Raw genomic sequence first — 23,257 nt, forward strand, 5'->3', positions numbered from 1 at the left:
TCTTCATGTCATTCTTTAAGGAGAGAGGGAAGAATCAGAGTATGAATGGCCACAACCACTGACCCGCAAGCTTTGCTTTGAAGAATGCTGGTGTAGAAGGACAGAGGATGAAATAAACACTAAAAAATTACATGGAATTATTTCCCGCGGTTATCCGCTGGGACGGGAACGGTGATGAATTTTGTCACCGTGTCATTCTCTAATGTGAATCGCTTTTTCACACGTTCCCAAAATACTAGGATTAGCGGGCATGCGATAAAGCTGCCAAGTAGTAGATTTAAAACAAATCAGAGAAAATATTTATTCACACAATGAGGGGCATAATCAAACTTTAAAACATCCAAAAACCTGCCCAAGTTGGCACTTGGATGACCTAATAGTAAGGACGTCCAACTGCCGATAATCAAAACCAACTCTCTGTACGTGCAGCAGCAGTTCTAAGCGTCCGTGCATCCAGAGCTCAAAGGATCGTGTTGGGAGGTGTGTTATGGGTGGGAATCGGGCTGGCTTAAACCTGGACATACTGCAGTATAAACAAAGTTTTCCTAAAGGGAACTTAGACGCCGGCAGTTAGACCTGTTTTAGTTGCGTCTAAGTGCCCCAAAGCTGCCCAAACTGACCAGATGACCACTGGAAGGCATGATTTCCCCCCCCCCTTACTCCCCTAGTGGTCACTGACCCCCTCCTACCAGCCATCAGCTGATCGTGGCAGAGGAATCCCCATCAGCTGAGCCAGATTCGGGGATTCCCCCTGCCAGGATCATCTGAGCTTCGGAGCCCTACACCTCTCCCCCTGACATCCCCCAATATTTCTGGACATCCCCCACACACACACACACACACATCCATCTGATGTCATTTCTTGGTTGTTGGACCAGGACGTGATGTCAGAAAGGAGCCGAAGCTGGCATGAGCAATAAGTGGAAGATGCTGTTTGCACTGGTGAACATTTCAAGAGGTACCGGCCGGGGGGGGGGGGGGGGAAGAGACATTCAAGTGGTGGAGAAAAAAGTGGGGGGGGCACTCAGGCAGCAGGGAAGAGTGGGGGGATGCACAGCATGGTAATGTGGGGCGTCACCACTCCAGGTGCCACCCTCCCTTGCTATGCCATTTTTTATATTTTGCTCATGTAGTGATGGCCTAGTGTCACCGGCATTTTAGTGTTGGCTTCAAGGTGCCTATTGCTTTAAGGCTCTTATGTGGATGATTTATTTTTATGTGGATGGAATTATTTTATGTGGATGATTTCAGTGTACCTTTGGGACTTTGACACTTTCAAATAAAGTCCATTTAGGAACATCGTCACTCCACAGAGTTTTTTTTGGTTTTCTCGGGATTTTCTTCTTTGTGGATATTTTGGGGTCAATTCCTTTTGGTTTTTTTTATGTTTTGCTCATCATTGCATTAGAAACATAGAAACATGACATAACTTTATTCTTCTATACCGCCATAACCAAACGATTTCTAGGCGGTTTACACAGAAGAAGGCCAGACAATCGGCGAAATACAAATAGTTAAAAATACAACAGTTGCTTAGATATACTCAAAGTAGAGTTTTGCTAACAATAGTGCCCACGTTTAAGAAATAAATTTGTCAAACAGCGCTGACTCAATTTCTTTACGAAATACACCATAAGACAACATAGCTTCACCAATGTATTTACCCAGCCAAAATTGCTGTTTATCTGCTTGGAATGCGAGAGTCTTATCCAAAAAAGTCTTGTATCTGCAACCAGTAATTTTTGGATAAGCAAATAAATGTGAATTCCTAGTTTTCCTTATAGGACTATACAACACAAAATGAGATAAAAGATAAGTTGAGGCCAATCCCCAAATCAACTTAAAACATATACAAGAAAATTTGAATAGTACTCGGGCCTCCACCGGCAGCCAATGCAGCAAACGATAGTAAGGACTGATATGGTCATGTTTCTTCAATCCAAATATTAGTCGAACAGCCGAATTCTGTACTATTCTCAATTTTCTCAATACTTTCTTTGGAGCTCCCAAATAGACAATGTTGCAATAATCCAGTATAGATAAAACCAAATCCTGCACCAATAGTCTAAAGGACAGATAAAGGTCAAATGTCCCAGCCAGTCTGCCCCTTCACAACATCCGCTATCTCCTCCTCTCCCTAAGAGATCTCACATGCCTGTCCCATGCCATCTTGAATTCATGTTCACCACCTTTACCAGGAGACTATTCCATACATCTACCACCCTTTGTGTGGAGTATTTCCTTACATCACTCCTGAGCCTTTCACCTCTTAACTTCATGTCACCATGTCTTCAACTGTGTTGGATATGGATATATATATTTGTTGTTGTTGTTGTTGTTGTTCTTATCTGGATAGTGTCTGAAAAGCCTACCAGCAGAGGTGGTGGGCACAGCAATATCGGTGCCTTTTTAGCATACTTTAGACTGAAAATAGAGAGAGATACTTTGAAAAGGATTGAGAAGTCAGATTAAAAAAACAAACCCATAGGCAGGGAAACTGACATATATCATCTATCCAAAATGGAAGAGTCTTAGCTGGGCTGAATGGATGGACCAATGTATCATTTTGGCCCAGATTCTATAAATGATGCCTAAAGTTAAGCACCTGGATTAGCCTATCTAGCTGATCTGGGTGCCTAACTTAATTTTCTTAATTGGCACTGATAATTGAAAGTGCCATTAAAAGTCAATTAAAAAACATTAACAATTAATTAGTTGGTAGGCACCACACTTGGTAGGCACTTACAAGGTAGGCATATACAATGAGATACCTACCAGCAAGTAGGCGTGGCTAGGGGCAGATTTCTGGGCAGATTCAGTGTGGATATTTTGGGCGAGGTTTGACTTAGGCCCCAGTAGGCACTTAACTTAGGCGGACTCATTTAGGTCAAGAAAACCCTGGCTTAAATGGCAGTGCGTCTAAGGATTCAACACCTACCAATGCCTAAGACCACTTACAAATTTGAAAGTACTCACTCTATACCTCAGATAGTTTTCTTAGCTCATCCTTAACTCAGTAATCTTTTCCAGCTAGTCCATATGTAGCTTTGCTACTGCCAGCTACAGTCTGAGTCATATGTTTTCTTGTACATCAAAACCATACACCCACATCCTACAGATTTTTTTCATCCTATCTGGTTAACTTTCTATCTTCTGTATTTCTTCTGTTACACATTTCTGCCATACGTTCTATATAACACAACATGTTCCCAGGCACTGAGATGACTAATGTTGTTATATTTTTATATATATATATATATGTATTTTACTTTTTCTGGTTCTTCCTCGGGAGTGTGATTTATATTTCCAAGTGAGTACTTCAATGAAGTCACCCTTTTGTTCCTCCAGCTATCTTTACTTCATTTAAAACTAACCGAGCTTTGGTAGCTTGAATTGGGGAACGGGGACTCGTATCCTGCCTTTTTGTTGCTTTGACATTCAGGGCTCCTTTTACGAAGGCGTGTTAGGGCGTGCGCTAAAATGGTGCACGCGCTAGCCACTACAGCCTCCTCTTGAGCAGGCGATAGTTTTTCGGATAGCGTGCACTAAAAACACTAGCGCACCTTCATAAAAGGAGCCCTCAAAGTGGTGGGCTCTGGAGGATTTATTTCTTTTATTTAGTTCACAATTTATATACCGCATAAAACTATGCGATTTACACATTTGCTACATACATATTATCCTGATCGCCCTTTAGAAGCTTAACATAAATTTCCCATTCCCCAAAGAGATATTATTTATTTAACAATTTATTTACCGCATAGAAAATTTAGGGCTCCTTTTATTAAGGTGCACTAGCGTTTTTAGCATGTGCAAACCACGCGCTAAATGAAAAATACTAACGCAAGCTCTATGGAGGCGTTAGCGCCTAGCGCTCGCGCCAAAACCGCTAGCGCACCTTAGTAAAAGGAGCCCTTAGTGACTTGTCCAGGATCACAGGGAGCAGCACTGGGATTTGATCTCGCAACCTCTGGGTGCAGAAGAAGCAGCTCGACCAGTGAGCTGTGAGCCATGGTCACATCTCAAGCAAAAATATTCTTCTGCTGGGCTTCCAAATTAAGGTCCCCTTTTAAAAAGTCATGGTAGCGATTCCCATGCGGTATATTTGACACAGCCCGTTCAATTCCTTTGGGCTGCGTTGCATTTGCCACGCCAGGACTCTTTACCGCAGCTTTGTAAAAGGGGTCGTAAAAGGCACATTAGAAAAATATCTTCATGAAGAGCACTGGGAAGTCTGTGCAGGGGCTAGGCATTTAAATGACAGATGAAATTTCATGTGGATAAGTGCAACGTGATGCATGTAGGGAAAAATAACTGCAGCAAGATCCACAGTGATGAGTTCCATATTGGAAGCCAGGAGGATCCAAGAAAAGAATCTTAGGGGCCTTTATACCAAAGCGTCAGTGGCCTACCTAGCATATGTGACACCCGGGGCCCATCATTTTTTTGGCACCCATCCCCCAATGATTTTTAGTAACAAGCCACACATCACACATGAGTACCTAGGAAAAGGCAGCATCTTACATACTGCAGTGGGCGATACAAAATCAATACACCCATTGTAAAACTAAACAAGCCAGACTAGTACAGATCAATCCTACACCGTCAATCCTAACAGAAAACCATGTCTTTCGAACACACAGAACACAGAAAATACCTTTGCCTAGTATGGAATATGTCATCACAAACTAACCCCTCCCTCTTTTACAAAACTGTAGTGTGGATTTTAGCCACGGTGGTAACAGCTCTCACGCTCATAGAATTCTGAACATCAGAGCTGCTACCACCACTTCTGGCGCTAAGAATCGCTCCACAGTTTTGTAAAAGGGAGGATAAAATAGAATACATAGACAAAGGTTAAATTGAACCAGCAAGAAGCTGGACTCTGCATACAATGCAACACCACAGAAACAGTGACACATGTCTCCTAAAGCAACAAATAAATAGAAAATTTTTGTTTTATCTTTGTCTTCTCTGGTTTCTTCTTTCCTCATCTTCTTGTTACTCTCTTCCTTCCATCCACTGTCTGCCATCTCTCTGCCCCTATATGGCATCTTCTCTCCTTCTATGCCCCTTCCAGAAACTGTATGCCTCCCCCTTCCATCTCTCCTTTCACCCCCATTGGTCTGGCATCTCTCTCCTCTCCTTCCCTCTCCCACACCTCTCTTCTGCAATCCCTTTCTTCCCTCATTTTCCTTTTCAATTTATTTTCTGCATCCATCTAAATTACGTTCTTACTACCCTCTCATCAATTTCCTTTTTTACTGTCTACCTACAGCTCGCCACCTCTTTCCCTCACCCCCTCCAGTATTTCCCTACATAAGAACATAAGCATTGCCTCTGCTGGGTCAGACCTGAGGTCCATCGTGCCCAGCAGTCCGCTCACGCGGCGGCCCAACAGGTCCAGGACCTTTGCAGTAATCCTCTATCTATACCCCTTTATCCCCTTTTCCAGCAGGAAATTGTCCAATCCTTTCTTGAACCCAAGTACCGTACTCTGCCCTATTACGCTCTCTGGAAGCGCATTCCAGGTGTCCACCACACGTTGGGTAAAGAAGGACTTCCTAGCATTCGTTTTGAATCTGTCCCCTTTCAACTTTTCTGAATGCCCTCTTGTTCTTTTATTATTCGAAAGTTTGAAGAATCTGTCCCTCTCTACTCTCTCTATGCCCTTCATGATCTTGTAAGTCTCTATCATATCCCCTCTAAGTCTCCTCTTCTCCAGGGAAAAGAGTCCCAGTTTCTCCAATCTTTCAGCGTATGAAAGGTTTTCCATCCCCTTTATTGGACGCGTCGCTCTCCTCTGAACCCTCTCGAGTAACGCCATGTCCTTCTTAAGGTACGGCGACCAATATTGGATGCAGTACTCCAGATGCGGACGCACCATCGCCAGATACAATGGCAGGATAACTTCTTTCATTCTGGTTGTAATACCCTTCTTGATTATGCCTAGCATTCTGTTTGCCTTCTTAGCGGCCGCTGCGCACTGTGCCGTCGGCTTCATTGTCATGTCCACCATTACCCCCAAGTCCCTTTCTTGGGTATTCTCATTTAATAAAATCCCTCCCATCGTATAGTTGTACCTCGGGCTTCTGTTTCCCACATGTAATACTTTACATTTCTCAACGTTGAACTTCATCTGCCATCTCGTCGCCCATTCCCCTAACTCAATCCTTTTCCCCCATCATGTGCCCTCCTTTTATTTATCCCCTCCTTCCATCCTCTGCCCTCTTCTCTCTCTCCCTTCTCTCCAATTCCATCATCTGCCCTTTCTCTCTTTCCCCCACTTCCATCATCTGCCCTTTTCTCTCTCCCCACTTCCATCATCTGCCTCTTCTCCCTACTTCCATCATCTTCCCCTTCTCTCTCTTTCCCCCGTTTCCATCATCTGCCCTCTTCTCTCTCCCCCTTCTCTCCACTTCCATCATCTGCCCCTTCTCTCTCTTCCCCCCCACTTCCATCACCTGCCCTCTTCTCTCCCCCTTCTCTCCACTTCAATCATAGAAACATAGAAACATAGAAATTGACGGCAGAAAAGGGCCATAGCCCATCGAGTCTGCCCATACCAATAATCCACTCCCTGATTCTTACTCTCCTAGAGATCCCACATGAATATCCCATTTTCTCTTGAAATCTAACACGCTGCTGGCCTCAATCACCCGCTGAGGCAGCTTGTTCCAATGATCGACCACCCTTTCGGTGAAGAAGTACTTCCTAGCATCACCCCGAAATTTCCCTCCCCTGATTTTCAGCGAGTGTCCTCTGGTTACCGAGGGCCCTGTAAGACTGAAGATATCATCTTTCACCTCTATACGCCCAGTAATATACTTAAAGGTCTCAATCATGTCCCCTTCTCTCTCTTTCCCCCTCCTTCCATCATCTGCCCTCTTCTCTATCCCCACTTCCATCATCTGCCTCTTCTCCCCACTTCCATCATCTGCCCCTTCTCTTTCTTTCCCCCCACTTCCAACATCTGCCCTCTTCGCTCTCCCCCTTCTCTCCACTTCCATCATCTTCCCCTTCTCTCTTCCCCCCCACTTCCATCATCTGTCTTCATCTCTCTCCCCACTTCCATCATCTGCCCCTTTTCTCTCCCCTACTTCCATCATCTTCCCTCTTCTCTCTCCCCCTTCTCTCCACTTCCATCATCTGCCCCTTCTCTCTCTTTCCCCCTCCTTCCATCATGTGCACCTTCTCCCCACTTTCATCAGCTGCCCCTTCGCTCTCTTTCCCCACTTCCATCATCTGCCCTCTTCTCTCTCCCCCTTCTCTCCACATCCATCATCTGCCCCTTCTCTCTCTTTCCCTCACTTCCATCATCTGCCCTCTTCTCTCTCCCCTTCTCTCCATTTCCATCATCTGTCCCCTTCTCTCAATCTCTCCATCCACCACAGGCCCATCTTTCTCCCTCACCTTTCCGATTTTGGCAACAAGATCGGCAAGGCCCCCCCCTCCGCGATGGCACTCAGTGGCATCGGCGCCCCCCCCCCCTCCACAACAGCACTCAGCAGCATCGGCACCCACCCTGCCCCGCGACAGCACTCAAGTTCGGCCTTCTTTTCCCGGCATCAGCAGAACTTCAGATCATCAACAGGTACTCAATCAAAAGCTTCCCCTGACTGAACTGACTGGGCGGAAACAGGAAGCTGAGTCAGGGGAAGCTTTTGACTGAGCACCTGTTGCCGATCTGAAGTTCTGCTGATGCCGGGAGAAGGAGGCCGAACTTGAGTGCTATCGCGGGGCAGGGGGGGCGCCGATGCCACTGAGTGCGTCGCAGAGGGGGCGCCGATGCTGCTGCCGCTGAATGCCGTTGTAGGGGGAGGGGGACTGATGCCGCTGAGTGCCGTCGCAGCCCAGGAATTTTCTTGACCTGTCCGGCTGTGCACCCCCCCTAAGGCTGCACCCGGGGCTGACCATCCCCTCTTTGATACGCCACTGCAAAGTGTGTTGAGCAGTTCTATACTTTCAAGTGGATCTGGTAACCACATTACTTTAAACCAGTGTCCCACAAACTTTGTCGGGCCGCAGCACACTAAACGTAGTGGCTGCAGCTTGAGGCATCACGTCGACATCCGCGCATGTGTGGCATCAACACGTCAATGAGCGGTAATGTGATAGAGCTGTTGAGCTTCTGTTGTTGTTGCTTTGGGGTTAAGAGGTGATATCTTTGGGCTACTGAGCCCCTCTTGCTGTTTCTCTTCAGATGGGATCACCCCAGCCTCAGAAAAACAAGAGGGGCTTGGCTGTCCTGACCTTTCATTGAGAAATGATGTGATGGAGCTGGCGAGCCTCTCTTGCTGTTTTCTCTGTTGGTAAGAGGTGATATGTCGGTGTTGCTGAGCCTCTCGTGCTATTTTCTCGGGGTGGGGGGCAGAGGTGATACACAGGGGCCACCGAGCCCATCTTGCTGTTTTTCTTGGGGCGAGAGCATCCCAGCCTCAGAAAAACAAGAGGGGCTTGGCAATCCCATGACTTGAAGAAGCAATGGGTGGCAAGGCAGAGCTCATTCTATTTTATTGCATGCATTCTGAAGGTTATGGGGCTCATAATCAAAACTTAAACACCTGCTCAAGTCTGCACTTGGACGACCTAAAAGACAGATCGTCTAAGCGCCACTTTGCTTGTCTCAAAGCCATTTTTAGTTATCTGCTGAAAGACACGTACACTGCTTTAATCCATACTTTTATCGGTGTACCCTACCCTAAACATTTAGACATATTTATATTTTTATGATTTTAAGAGCGAATAATAAATCATCTTTTAGAACATCCCATAGTCCTTTTGTTTCTATCATTGGATAATTCTCCCTCAACACAGCACACCTGCGCCCCATTGACCTGAAGAAGTGGTTTTATGCCATAAAACGCGGGTTCCCCGTAAGAAAGGGTTTGTTAGTGTGCTCATTTGCCCACAGAGTCCTGGAGGGTTCTAGAAGCTGAGCTGTATGCTCTGCTCTCTTCATGCCTGAGGTTTTTCCCTCCATTGAAGTTAAATGGTTTGCTGTTGTTGCTAAGCAGTGCAGTTGTATAGCTTATATAAACATCTGTACCATATTTCCTCTATCCTCTCTTTCCTCTAGGGCAGGGGTAGGCAATTCCGGTCCTCGAGAGCCAGAGCCAGGTCAGGTTTTCAGGATATCCACAATGAATATGTATGAGATGGATTTGCATGCACTGCCTCCTTGAGATGCAAATCTATCTCATGCATATTTATTGTGGATATCCTGAAAACCTGACCTGGCTCCGGCTCTTGCGGACCGGAATTGCTTACCCCTGCTCTAGGGAACACACTTCCAGGTTTTCAGGTCTCAAAAGTGTTTTGGCACCAGATCCAGACCATTTTTTATGTCTTCCAATCAGAAACTAAGCATGACAGGTTTGAGTCTAAGCAGGCTCCTGTTTTGGGGTAACTTTAGAAAGGTAACAACATAGATGCCTATGAGTCTTTATAAAACAGGGGTCTCAAAGTCCCTCCTTCAGGGCCGCAATCCAGTCAGGTTTTCCTAGTGTGACCATATGGCTTCAGAAAAAAGGGGACGGATTCAGACATCCGGGTTTTACTTCCATTGAAAGCAATGGAAGTAAGGAGAACAGATTGAGACATCTTGGTTGCTTTCAATGGAAGTAAAACCCGGATGTCTCAATCCGTCTCCTTTTTTCTGGAGCCATATGGTCACACTAGGAAAACCTGACTGGATTGCGGCCCTGAAGGAGGGACTTTGAGATCCCTGTTATAAAACAACCTTACAAAAGCTGCAGCAATTAAGGTAAAAGCACCCACATAAATTTACACTTGCTTGGGAACAGGTGTAAATTTATATGCATTAAGGCCCTGATTCTGTAAAGTGCTCCCAATTGTAGGCAGCTGTAGGCATCCTACAGCTGTCTAATCAGCCAATCGGGAGGCACTTTAAAAAAAAAAAAAAAAAAATGCTCCCAAGGCAGGCCGCCTATATTGAAGGCGCCTCCAGGGAGCCTAGAGAGGGCCGCAAGCCGCCTAAGCTCGCCTAAGGCTAGGCGGTAGCCTTAAGCGAACCTAGGCGGCCCTACGCGTCTCCCTAGCAGAACGGGAGACGCTTACAATGTAGGCTAGCAAAATGCTGGCCTACATGGTAAGTAGACGCGGCCGCTGTACCTAATCGTGGCAAGGATCTCCCTGCCGTGATTAGTATAGCGGCTGCGGCTAAGGCCGCAAAAGACTCCCCTCCCCCCAGCGATCGCGCCAGGAGGGGAGGCTGCCTCTGGAGGGCCTTTGTGCACGCGCGGATGTTGCCATGACAACATCACACGTGCATTTGACTTCATCACATCGATGTCCATGTGTGCGCAGAGGCCCTCCAGACACGGCCCTGAGCCCGGGGAGGTTCATGTGGGGGTGGAACGGGATGGAGCTGGAGGCATAATGGGGTGGGAGCAGAACAGGGCGGGACCAGGTGTCCTCTTTTTTTTTAAAGAGGACATCTAGCAACCCTAGTGCTATAGAAACATAGAAAACAGACGCCTAAATTTATGCAGATTATATAGAATTCTCTCTTGTCTAATGTTCATCATGGCCATATCTACCAGTTGGATGTCACTTCTAAAGTATCCAGCTAGCATTCACAGATGTGCCAAAAAGAAAAGTATACGGTAAGGTTCCAATGGTCATTGGCTCCAAGCTATATATAATTATTTCATTTATTTAATTTTTAAAAAAATATTAAAGAAGTTTCAAGATGTATGGGAGCCATTAACAAAATATTGTATTGAATAGATACAATTTTTCCTTTAAATTTACAATTTCATTATTGGAGGAGGGGGTCATTTTTAGTTTGTTATTTATATATATAGGAATGATAGGGGGAAAATTTTATCATATGACATTTATATTTTATATTTGCTATGGAAGGGTGGGGGGAGGGAAATAAGTTATATGATTTGAGTTATTGCTGATTATTAAGTGTTATATTTAATGTTAAAAATGTTTTTACTCAATGTCACACTTATTGTAAGCTTTAAAATGAATAAAGATTTTTTTTTTTTTTTAAATAAAAAAATATATTAACTTTTTTCATTAGATAGGATATATTGCAGATGAAGCAAACCAATCCTCCTAATGAGCTTTAGCCATGGAAGCAAAATTAGGGAAAATGTGGACATTGGTCAATGTGTACGGAAAGGTGTTTCAAGGAAGAAATACTGTAAAGTGGATAGTTTTTCTTTTTACTAAACAGCAGTAAGAGGTTTCTACTTGGGCCGGCGAGTTCAAAGCTCCGACGCTCATAGGAATTCTACGAGCGCCGGACCATTTAACTCGCTGGCTCGTGCTAGAAACCTCCACCGCAGTCTAGTAAAAACCCAGCGTCAGCTCTTTGTATCAGCTTTTTCCTTGCAAGTCTTTGGAATACAGATGCATTGCCCCCCCCCAAAAAAAAAAAAATCATCTTCTCTTTTGATGCATTTAATTTAGGAACATCACTGCCTTAGAATAAAGATCCTGGGGGACTGTTATTACTGTGTTTCTGGGCTCCCTGAACCTCGCCAGGACCACGCGCACTGCTGTGTTGAAATGGGTCTCAGCATGATCAAGACAATCAGGTAAATGATTTCTATGCCCTCTCTGTGTAAATCGTTTAAGCTCGTTTTCGTCTCTGAAGCAAATGGTCTGGTGCTGCCTTAGCTACATATGGCTAAGAAAATGTGCAAGTATGACAGAGTTTTAGGTAACGAAGTCCAATAGCTCTCACTCCTGATCCAATGAAAGCATTTGCCCCCGCCTTTACTAACACGTAGCGCGGGTTTTAGCGCCGGCAGCGGCAGTAACTGCTCCAACACTCATAGAATTCCTTCTGCTTCTAAAACCCGTGCTACGCGTTCGTAAATGAGGGGGTTAGTTTGTTAGCATTCAATTAATAAAATTACAGTAAAACATCTGATAAGAATGTAAGAATAGCAGCATTCCATGCCACCAATCCAGGGCAAGCAGTGGCATCCCCCCATGTCTGTCTCAACAGCAGACTGTAGATTTAACCTCCAGGAACTTGTCCAACCCTTTTTTTTAAAACCAGCTACATTAACTGCTCTTACCACAACCTCTGGCAATGCATTCCAGAGCTTAACTATTTTCTGAGTGAAAAAATATTTCCCTGTAACTTCATCGAGTGTCCCCTAGTCTTTGTAAAGCTTGATGCAGTAAAAACTCGATCCATTCTACACCACTCAGGATTTTGTAGACTTCAATCATATCCCCCCCCACACCCGCAGCCATCTCTTTTCCAAGCTGAAGAGCCCTAACCTCTTCAGTCTTTCCTCATACGAGAGGAGTTCCATCCCCTTTATCATTTTGGTCGCTCTTCTTTGAAACTTTTCTAGTGCCACTATATCTTTTTTGAGATAAGGAGACCAGAACTGAACGCACTACACAAGGTGAGGTCACCCCATTGAGCTATACAGAGGCATTATAACATTCTTGGTCTTGTTTACCACCCCTGTTCTAATAATTCCTAGCATCTTGTTTGCTTTCTTGGCTGTCGCCGCACATTGGGCAGAAGGTTTCAACTTATTGACCACGATGACACCCAAATATTATTCTTGAGCGCTGACCCCTAAAGTGGACTCTAGCATCCTGTAACTGTGATTTGGATTATTCTTCCTAATGTGCATCACTTCGCATTTGTCCACATTAAATTTTATCTGTCACTTGGACACCCAGTCTTCCAATTTCCTAAGGTCTGCCTGCAATTTTTCACAATCTGCATGAACAGTTTAGTGTCATTGTCAAATTTAATCACCTCACTCGTCATTCCAATTTCCAGATCATTTATAAATAACTTAAATAGTACTGGTCCCAGTACAGATCCCTGCGGAACACCACTATTTACACTCTCCCACTGAGAAAAAGGGCCATTTAAGCCTACCCTTTGTTTTCTGTCCGATATCCAATTCTTAATCCACAATTGTACATTGCCTTCTGTCCCATGACTCTCATTTTCTCAGGAGCCCCTCATGAGGAACATATATTGACATATGCTTATAGATTTAGCAGGGGCCATTGCCAGCATTGCCAACCCATTAAGAAGCGGTGGGGTATTTCGGCTACCTTGGGACTCCTGACTCATTGTTGCTGACCCCTTGATATGTCCTAGTGGGATCAAGGGGAGGGGAGGCATCTGAGAAACAAGGCTCAGGGGGCGGGCAGGGTTGGTGTTTTAGGGGGAGCTTTGGAAATGTAGTTGGGGTATGGTGTTACATGCAGTTGTGATCAGTGATGCAGGATTGTTACCAGATTCTCTCGTGGTGGAGGAGAATGACTAGGAGGAATGCAGAAGAGAGAGTGCCGCAGCATCTTCATTGACAGCATGCTACCCTGTTGTGCTGCCCGCAGCACAACTCCACTTACTGCCTTAGTTCGGCTGTGCTATAGGCGGTTGTGACAGCCAATATGAGAATATACAGAAGTTGGTCCCCAAACCCCTGGTCCAGATATCTTGCCACATGAGTTGTCTCGATTGCTTCGGTCAACAGATCATTCTGATCTGTTTATTCCTTCTGTTCGGGACTTGAGGCTATCATCATCCAGGAATAGCGTTTTCCATTGTATTGGTCCCAGGGACTGGAACAACCTTCCAGAATATATTCGGCAACAGCAGAATATACAGAACTTTAAGAAAGTACTTAAAAGACACTTGTTCTGTCAGATGGAATATAGGGACTGAGATGGGTTTAGGGAGGAGGAGTGGTGACTGTTGAGTGCAGAGTGCTGGTCACTGATGTATTCCGTGGTCTGGTCTGTTTTATTGGTTATAATGATGTTTGTCGTTGAGGCGACTTGAATGCTATATGTATTCTGTATGTCAGTGTGTAATTTGTTTTAAGGTGATATCTAAGTTAATGGGATTTGTATGTTAAATGTAATGTATTATTATTTTGTATGGAATAAACAAACAAACAAACATAAGAACATAAGAATTGCCATACTTGGAAAGATCGGAGGTCCATCAAGCCCAGCATCCTGTTTCTAACAGTGACCAACCCAGGTCCCAAGTACCAGGCAGAAACCCAGTGTAGCAACATTCCAGAGCTGAGATTGTGATGTCATAATGCCTCATTCCACCAATGACTAAGAGCCAAACTCATCCGTGATGTCACAATAGCATGATTGTCCTATACTTGGCTCAAATAAGACCATAAGAGTTGCCATACTGAGACAAACCAAAGGTCCTTCAAGCCCAGTATCTTGTTTCAAACAGTGGCCAACCCAGGTCCCATGTACCTAGCTAGATCCTAAGTAGTAAAACTGATTTTATGTTGCTTATCCTAGGAATAAGCAAGCCATCTCCGGCAACAAATTCCAGAGTTTAATTACACATTGTGTAAAGAAATATTTTCTGCGGTTTATTTTAAATTGGCTACTTAGTAGCTTCCTCGCATTCCCCCTACTCCTAGTATTTTTGGAAAGAGTAAACAAGCAATTTACATCTACCCTTTCTACTCCACTCATTATTTTATAGACCTCTCACATATCACCCCTGAGCTGTCTCTTCTCTAAGCTGAAGAGCCCCAGCCGCTTTAGCCTTTCCTCATAGGGAAGTTGTCCCATCCCTTTTATCATTTTTGTTGCCCTTTTTCTAATTCCACCATATCTTTTTTGAGATATGGTGACCAGAACTGCACACAATACTTGAGGTGCGGCTGTACCATAGAGCAATATAAGGGCATTATAACATTTTCATCTTTGTTTTCCGTTCCTTTCCTGATAATTCCTGGCCACATTTCTACCTAAGATCATATATATCAAACCTACCTACCCATATCATACCAAGATCCTGCCAATTCCTATGTTAGGCAGCTAATGCTGGTTTTTTAGATTTTTACCAAAATGGCTGCCTTTCTTGCACAGGAGATACTACTGTCTACCTATAATCCCCTTTGTCCTGTATCTGTCTCTCTCTTCTCTACCCACTGGATCAAGCATTTGCAGCTTTGTAAAAGGAGCCTTAAATTTGCAGATGACACAAACTATTTAAAGTTTTCAAAACACATGCAAACTGTGAAAAATTGCAGGAAGACCTTAAGAAATTGGAAGACCGGGCATCCAAATGGCAGATGAAATTTAATGTGATTAAATGCAAAGTGATGCACATTGGGAATCAATGGCTGCAGGAGTTATACATACTTTAGATAAAGTCTTATCCAATGGGGAAATGCTGGATTTTTCACAACTGCAACAATCATTCAGTATTGCAAAGTCTCAAGCATATAAGTGGTTGCAGTTGAAGCAGGCCATTCAGAAGGGGTTCCCTGAGTGGCATAATTTGAACAATCAGTATAGCTTGCCAGACCTATGCTTTCAGACAGATTTGCTAGGGCATCAGGCAGTCAAGTGGTATAAATTCATATCTGACTATGTGAATAAAAAACCAAAAACAAGTTTGAGAGACATTTGGAGCATTGAGATTAAGCAGCAGATTTCTGCTACTCAACGGCCACGGATTTGGACTTGGAAGATGAGATGTACAGCGTCAGCATCTATGAGACAAACATGGTTTTATTTGTTCCATAGAAGTTTTTGGACCCCTGTTTGTTTGCAAAAGTTGGACTGTTCCAAATCTAATAGATGCTGGCACTGTCATCTTGATGTAGGGACACTGGATCATTTGTTGTTCTATTGTCCTGTGATACTTAACTTTTGGAAATCTATATGGGGGCATATTAACTTGATTCTGGCGGCTGTGGTTCCGCTGTCGTATGAAGCGGTAATCTGTGGGACATTGTTATCTCCTGCTCCGCCAATAAATAGACATAAGAGCAGATTACTTGATATAATGACTGGGGTAGCCATGCAAATGGTCACTAAAAATTGGAAGAATTTTGACAGATTAAATTTCACTTTTTGGTGGAATTCATTATGCTTGTGTTATAAATACGAGAAGGGGGTGTGTGTGGTTTGTTTGGGTTTCTTTAAGGGGGGGATGTTGGGGAGGATTGTGATCTTCGGTGGTTGGTTTTGTTTGCCTAAAATGTTGAGCTGTTTTGTTTTTTGAATCGATGTTTTGTGACAGTTTTCACTTGCTCAATAAAAATATCATTACCATAAATACGAGAAAATGAATTCTGAACAAATGGGTAATAATAAGTTGTTTAAACTGACGTGGGGTCCATTGACCAATTTTATTAATTTTAATTAAATGGTTTATTCCCCTATTACCAGTTTGATTTGCACATCCAGGGAAGGGGGAGGGAGAGGGATATTATATTAGGATTTGTTTATTAATTACATGTATGTACTGTTGTATGATTTTATTTTATACGTTGGAATTAGGGTGGGTGGGGGGGGAGAAAATGGTTTTTCGTGTCTTTATTAACGGATGTAAGTGCTGTTTTTCAAATTACTTGTATGTATTCCTTTATGCACTGTGTTTAGACTGAAAAATTAATAAAGATATATATATATAAAAAATGCAAAGTGATGCGCATTGGGAAGAATAATTCAAACTATAGTTACCTGTTTGGTCGATGAAGTGGGTTTTTAAAAATGTTGCTAAGAGTGTGCATGACTTATCAATGCTTCCACTAGCTTTTAAAATTTGAAGAACAAAATAAAGACCCTTCTTTGAACCTGGCATCCTAAACTGTATCCATGGCATCTTATTTGTTTATAGAAACATAGAAATAGACGGCAGATAAGGGCCATGGCCCATCAAGTCTGCCCACTCCGGTGACCCTCCCTATCTATCTTTGCGGATAGATCCCACATGTCTATCCCATCTGGCCTTAAAATCCGGCACACTGCTGGCCTCAATAACCTGAAGTGGAAGACTATTCCAGCGATCAACCACCCTTTCAGTGAAGAAGAACTTCCTAGTGTCACTGTGCAGTTTCCCGCCCCTGATTTTCCACGAATGCCCCCTTGTTGCCGCTGGACCCTTGAAGAAGAAGATGTCTTCTTCCACCTTGATGCGGCCCGTGAGATATTTGAATGTCTCGATCATATCTCCCCTCTCTCGACGTTCCTCGAGTGAGTAGAGCTGCAATTTCCCCAACCGCTCCTCGTTTGACTTGTCTGTTTAGATTGTAAGCTCCTTTGAGCAGGAACTGTCTTCTTTATGACTCTGTACAGCGCTGTGGTCCTAACTAGAGAGCTGCACGGGAATGGGGACGACGGGAATCCCGCGGGACCCGTGGGCATCCCGCGGGTTCCCCCTTTGGGTCACGGGGATCCCGTGGGGAAGCCCCCTAGGGTCGCGGGAATCCCGTGGGGATGCCCCCTAGGGTCGCGGGGATCCCATGGGGACGCCTCCGAGGGTCACGGGGTTCCTGCAGGGCTGGATGTACTAAGTTGCGCGGCATTTCTCCCTACCTGCTCTGCTTGCAGCACAGAGCCAAACAGAAGTCTTCCCGACGTCAGCGATGACGTCGGAGGGGAGGGAGGGCTTAAACAAAGCCCTCCCTCCCTCCGACGTCAGCGCTGACGTCGGGAAGACTTCCGTTCGGCTCTGTGCTGCAGGCAGGGCAGGTAAGGAGAAGGAGAGTAGAGTAGCCTCGTGGCTCGAGTGACTACCAAGGGAGGGGGGCGGTCCACCCTGGTGCAGCACAGCCGGCCAGGTCCCCTTACTTTTGTGCCGCTTCCCCGACCGACCGACAACAGCCCCGGTCCGACAAACCTCCCTTCCCTTAACCGTGAATCTAAATTACCTTCTTACAGCAGCTGTAAGAAGGAAATTTAGATTCGCGGTTAAGGTCAGGGAGGTTTGTCGGACCGGGGCTGTTGTCGGTCGGTCAGTCGGGGAAGTGCCACAAAAGTAAGGGGACCTGGCCAGTTGTGCTGCACCCGGGGCGGGAGAGAAGGAGGAGGGAGAAGGACGCTGAAAGCACTGGAGAAGACAAAGGGGTGGAGAAGGACGCTGAAAGTCCATGGGGAAGACGGGCCGGAGGGGGGGGGAAGGACTCTGAAAGCACTTATGGAAGACAGAGGAGGGGAAGGACACTGAAAGCACATGGGGAAGACAAAGGGGTGGAGAAGGACGCTGAAAGGCCATGGAAAGGGCGGGGGGGGGAAGGACTCTGAAAGCACTTGTGGAAGACAGAGGGGGAGAAGGATGCTGAAAGCACATGGGGAAGACAAAGGGATGGAGAAGGACACTGAAAGGACATGGGGAAGACGGGGGGGGGGGGGTGGAGAAGGACGCTGAAAGGCCATGGGGAAGACAGAGAGGGAGAAGGACGCTGAAAGGACATGGGGAAGACAGAGGGGGGAGAAGGACGCTGAAAGGACATGGGGAAGACAGAGGGGGGAGAAGGACACTGAAAAGACATGGGGAAGACAGGGGGGGAGAAGGATGCTGACAGGACATGGGGAAGATGGGGGGGGGGAGAAGGACGCTGAAAGGAAATGGGGAAGAGAGAGTGGGGAGAAGACGCTGGCAGGGAAGAAGACAGAGATGCCAGACTATGGGGGGAGCGGAGGGAAGAAGATGGGTGCCAGACCAATTTGGAAGGGGGAGAAAGGGAGAGACACAGTAACAGAGCAAATGGAAGACGCAGAAGGAAGAGAGACAGTGGATGGAAGGAACTGAATGAGAACATGAGGAAAGCAGAAACCAGGCAACAAAGGTAGGAAAAGAATTTTTTTTTTTTTTGCTTCAGGATAAAGTAGTATATTAGTTGTGTTGATAAAAATTTATAAACAAAAGAGGTTCTGGTAGAAACCCGTTTACAAAGTATGTATTCTTCCCAATTAATATTTCCAAATTAATAAAGTCTTTTTGCTTATTTGTAAATGGGTTTCTACCAGAGCCTTTAATTCAGTAGCATAATTAAATGAAATAATTATTTCTGAAGTTTATAGGGACGGGCGGGGACGAAGGGGATTCCTCACGGGGACGGGCGGGGACGGAGGGGATTCCTCACGGGGACGGGCGGGGACGGAGGGATTCCTCACGGGGACGGGTGGGGACAGGTGGAATTCCTCATGGGGACAGGTGGGACTTTGGCGGGGACGGGTGGGATTTCTGTCCCCACGCATCTCTCTAGTCCTAACAAATAAAATAGCTTTGTGTGCCCTCTGGGCAAACAAGGGGGTTTGTAATCAAGAAATTGTGTATTAGATTAGATTAGGACATTACTATCATGATCAAGAATGAGCATTTTGATGTCTCAATTCTTTGAAATCCCACAGATCAAAATATAAGTACATAGGGTTGCCAGATTTCCTCTTAAAAAAATAAGGACGCCTGGCCCTGCCCCATTCCACCCCAGCCCCGCCCTGTTCTAACTCCAGTTCCGCCCCTTTCTATCCCAGCCCCTCCCTCACATGAGCCTCCTATCTCCTTCCCCAAGGTTTGGAGGGCCTCGCGTATGCGTGGATGATGTCATGTGCATGCTTGTGTGCGTATGATATCATCACGTCGATGTCTGCACACGCACAGAAGGCCTCTAGACAGGGCCCCGAGCTCAGGGACTTCCAAAACCTGGAAAAACGTCTTCGGGCACCCAGACAGTCCTCTAAAAAGAGTTTTCACGGACATCTGGTTACCTTACAAGTACATTGTTACAATTCTTAAGATTTTGTGAGCCAATCCACAGTTAATACGAATGCACTACCTCCAGGATGTGCAAACCTCTCTCATATAGATTTATTGGGGCTAACCTGAAAACAAGTTGACTGATTAGATCAAGGACCAGGTTGAGATCCACCACCTTGGAGTGGAAGTGCTCATCACTGGTTATCAAGGCCCACAAACAAGAATACAGTGGTACCTCTGGTCACGACCATAATTTTTTCCAAACCTCTGGTCACAACCCGATTTGTTTGTGGCCCAAACCTAACTTCCCCATTGGATGGTATGTAAATACGATTAGTCCGTTCCAGATCCTACAAACTGTATTGTTTTTTAAAGATTTTTAAGCACAAAAATACCATAGAATGCACAGTGTAATAGTAAACTAAGTATAAAAACCTTGAACAACAGAAAACTAACATTGCATGAGTCCGTACTAGACCCCTACGAACCGTTTGTTGTAAACATTTTTTTTTTTTTTAATGAGTTTTAAGTACAGAAAAAAAAAAAAATCAAAGTTTGAAAACTCCTTAATTATACAAAAACGTAACGTAAACAACCAAGAAAACTAACCTTGGGAAAACATTGGCGTGTTTGAGGTGGAAGGAGAAAATGGCCGGGGCTGTGTTTATTCGTCACTCGATCGTGTGGTTATGACCAGGTGCGAAACGTTGGCAAATCTTTTGTTCTTATATTCTTAAGCATTCATGAGCAGAGGTTCCACTGTATCTGCAATACAAAATGAGGTCTATTTGCATCATGTGGTTGCTTAGCAAAGCAGACTTACCCTCTCTTTTACAAAGGTGCGCTAAGCTTTTTAGTGCATGCTAAATATTAGCGCATGCTAAACACGCGCTAAACGCTAACACATTAGCGGTTAGCGCACGTGTTGATTTAGCACGCACTAAATCAGCGCCAAAACGCTTAGCGCGCCTTGGTAAAAGAGGGCCCTAGAGAACTAGACTTATCGTACCTGTTCTAGTTTGAGAGCCAGCCAGCCAAATGTTTTGAACAGGGTACCGCATTGCATTTGTCTTTGTATTTTATATAGTGACTCTGCTGTATACAGAACGCAGTCATTTCTCAACTGTGATGGCTTTATCCTTGACAGTATTCCCCTGTATAGTGTGTGATGGTTTTGTGAATATTAGTATTGTTGACTCTGAGGCTGTGATTGATATTCCCAGAAGTGTATCTTAATGTGGCTTGCCTGGTTGGTTGCTTTAGCTCTTTTCTTATATTTCCCGCGTTTTATTTCTTCCCTAAAATGTAATACCTATCCAATTTTGCTTTAATATGAAGGGGGAAGATAGATAATTTCATGCCTTGTATGCCAAGAACCTATACAGTCAAACCTCGGTTTGCGAGTAACCCAGTTTGCGAGTGTTTTGCAAGATGAGCAAAACATTCTGGCAAAACGTGTCTCGCAAACCGAGTGTTGACTCGATTTGCGAGCACCCCTCCCCCCGATAACCAGCATCGCTCCCCCAGCTCGCAAAGGCCCCCCAGCTCAAACTGGCACTCCCCCCCCCCCCCCCGTCTGGCACCGGCACGCAGCCCACAGGACGTGCCGGTGCCGCTAGAAGATCTTCCTGCTTCTGCTGCGAGAGGGAGAATTAGAAGTCCTTGAGCATGTGCAGATGCATGCTCAAGGCCGGCAGAAGCAGGAAGATCTTCTAGTGGCACTGACACTTCCTGTGGGCTGCATGCTAGTGTCAGACAGGGGGGTGAGTTTAAGTTTTTCGGGCGGGGGGTGCCGGTTCACGCGGGGGAGGGGGGTGCCAGTTCGCGCGGAGGGGGATCTTTGCGAGTGGGAGTGGGGAGCAGCGCCTCTGGCCTCGGGGGTGGGGGTGGGAACGTATCAAAGCGAGTTTCCATTATTTCCTATGGGGAAACTTGCTTTGATATATGAGTATTTTGGTTTACGAGCATGCTTCTGGAACAAATTATGCTCGTAAACCAAGGTTCCACTGTATTGCATGAGATCAATTAGCACACCATAAACTTATTTTATACAGAGAAAAACAGCAGGATTTTATTTTGTTTTGAAACGAGTGATTTCATAACAGTGACCCAATAATGCTAGAAAGAGAAATTGCTAAAATGCGTAGGGCCCAATATTTTCAGACTGTGGACTCTTTTTACTAAGGAGCGCTAGCGGTTTTACCGCACGCTAAGCGCGTGTTACAGTACCACGTGCGCTAAACCCTAATGCCTCCATAGAGCTTGCGTTAGTATTTTTCGTTTAGCGCGTGGTTTGCGCACGCTAAAAATGCTAGCGTACCTTAGTAAAAGGAGCCCTATGGGAGTTTGCCAGTCAGCCAATAAATATCGGCTTAACTGGCTATGTTTCTAGCAGCCAAAAAGCCCCTGAAATTAAACGACGGTCACCAGATTTGGCGCAGCAATAAATTTCCGGGTGTCAGCCTGTGGGTGTCAGCCCGGTTAAGTTATAATGGCTCAACATAGCCAGTCAGCCAATGAATATTGGCGCTAACCTGCTATGTCGTGCGACATAGCCGGTAACCGCCTCTAAGCGCTAATATTCAGTAGCCAGCTCGTCCTGAATATTAGCACTTAGCCAGCTAAGGGGGGGAATTCATCAAGGGATGCTACCTGGGCATGCTATATGCTAAGACGCCCTTTATATTCCTATGGGCATCTTAATATTTACTACACACTAAATTAGTTAGAGTCCCTTGATGAATAACATTACATTTATTAACTTCTATTCTGCCTTAACCTTTCAGTTCTAGGTGGACGACAATAAGAGGTATCTAGACATTTCCAGTGAATTACATTTCAAAGCTTATTATTAGACAAACATTGAATTAGCATTAAGAACATTAGAACATAAGAATAGCCTCACTGGGTCAGACCAATGATCCATCATGCCCAGTAGCCCGTTCTCACGGTGGCCAATCTAGGTCACTGGTACCTGGCCAAAACCCAGAGTAGCAACATTCCGTGCTACCGATCCAGGGCATGCAGAGGATTCCCCCATGTCTTAGTAAGAGACTATGGACTTTTCCTCCAGGAATTTGTCCAAACCTTTCTTAAAACCAGCTACGCTACCTGCTCTTACCACATCCTCTGGCAATGTGTTCCAGAGCTTAACTATTCTCTGAGTGAAAAAAAATGTCCTCCTATTGGTTTTAAAAGTATTTCCCTGTAACTCCATTGAATGTTCCCTGGTCTTTGTAATTTTTGACAGAGTGAAAAATCGATCCGCTTGTACCCGTTCTACTCCACTCAGGATTTTGTAGACTTCAATCATATCTCACCTCAGCCTACGCTTTTTTTTTTTTTTTTTGGGGGGGGGGCTACTTAGCTGGTTTGCAGGCATTGCTACCCATATAAATCTTTTTAAAAATTGACCTTTGTCATTATTTTTTCTATATTTATGGCCACTTATATAATACTGACCAGTGTAGAAGTACCCAGCATGACATGATGGTATGTAGTTTGCAGGCAGACCTGTGCCAGGGAAGATTTTGGATGGAGGAAGGAAAGGATTCACAAGTACATGCATAGACTAGTTAATCTATGTGTATATGAATAATCAAGGTTTGGCGCAGGGACCAGGCAGGAAGCGCAAAGGTCGCACTCCTGCATTGTGTGTCGCTCTGCAGAGAAAGGCAGCCATCCAGCAGAAGACCGCACTGGACCACCACCATTTAAAAAAGGTACTGGTGGGGGGGGTATACAGTGCATTTGGTC

General features: G+C 45.0%; 1 protein-coding gene across 4 annotated transcripts in view; it reads left to right on the forward strand.

The window, feature by feature from the left end:
• Nucleotides 1-23,257, forward strand: part of ADCY8 (adenylate cyclase 8) — a 588,267-nt gene that overhangs the window by 274,072 nt on the left and 290,938 nt on the right. For all 4 annotated transcript variants that reach the window (XM_033933219.1, XM_033933220.1, XM_033933217.1 and 1 more), the window contains exon 5: nucleotides 11,449-11,576. In XM_033933219.1, coding sequence (XP_033789110.1) covers nucleotides 11,449-11,576 — 128 coding nt within the window. The remainder of the gene's footprint in view (nucleotides 1-11,448; nucleotides 11,577-23,257) is intronic.

This window comes from Geotrypetes seraphini, chromosome 2 (genome assembly GCF_902459505.1).
Source record: "Geotrypetes seraphini chromosome 2, aGeoSer1.1, whole genome shotgun sequence".
In the NCBI taxonomy this organism is placed as follows: domain Eukaryota; kingdom Metazoa; phylum Chordata; class Amphibia; order Gymnophiona; family Dermophiidae; genus Geotrypetes; species Geotrypetes seraphini.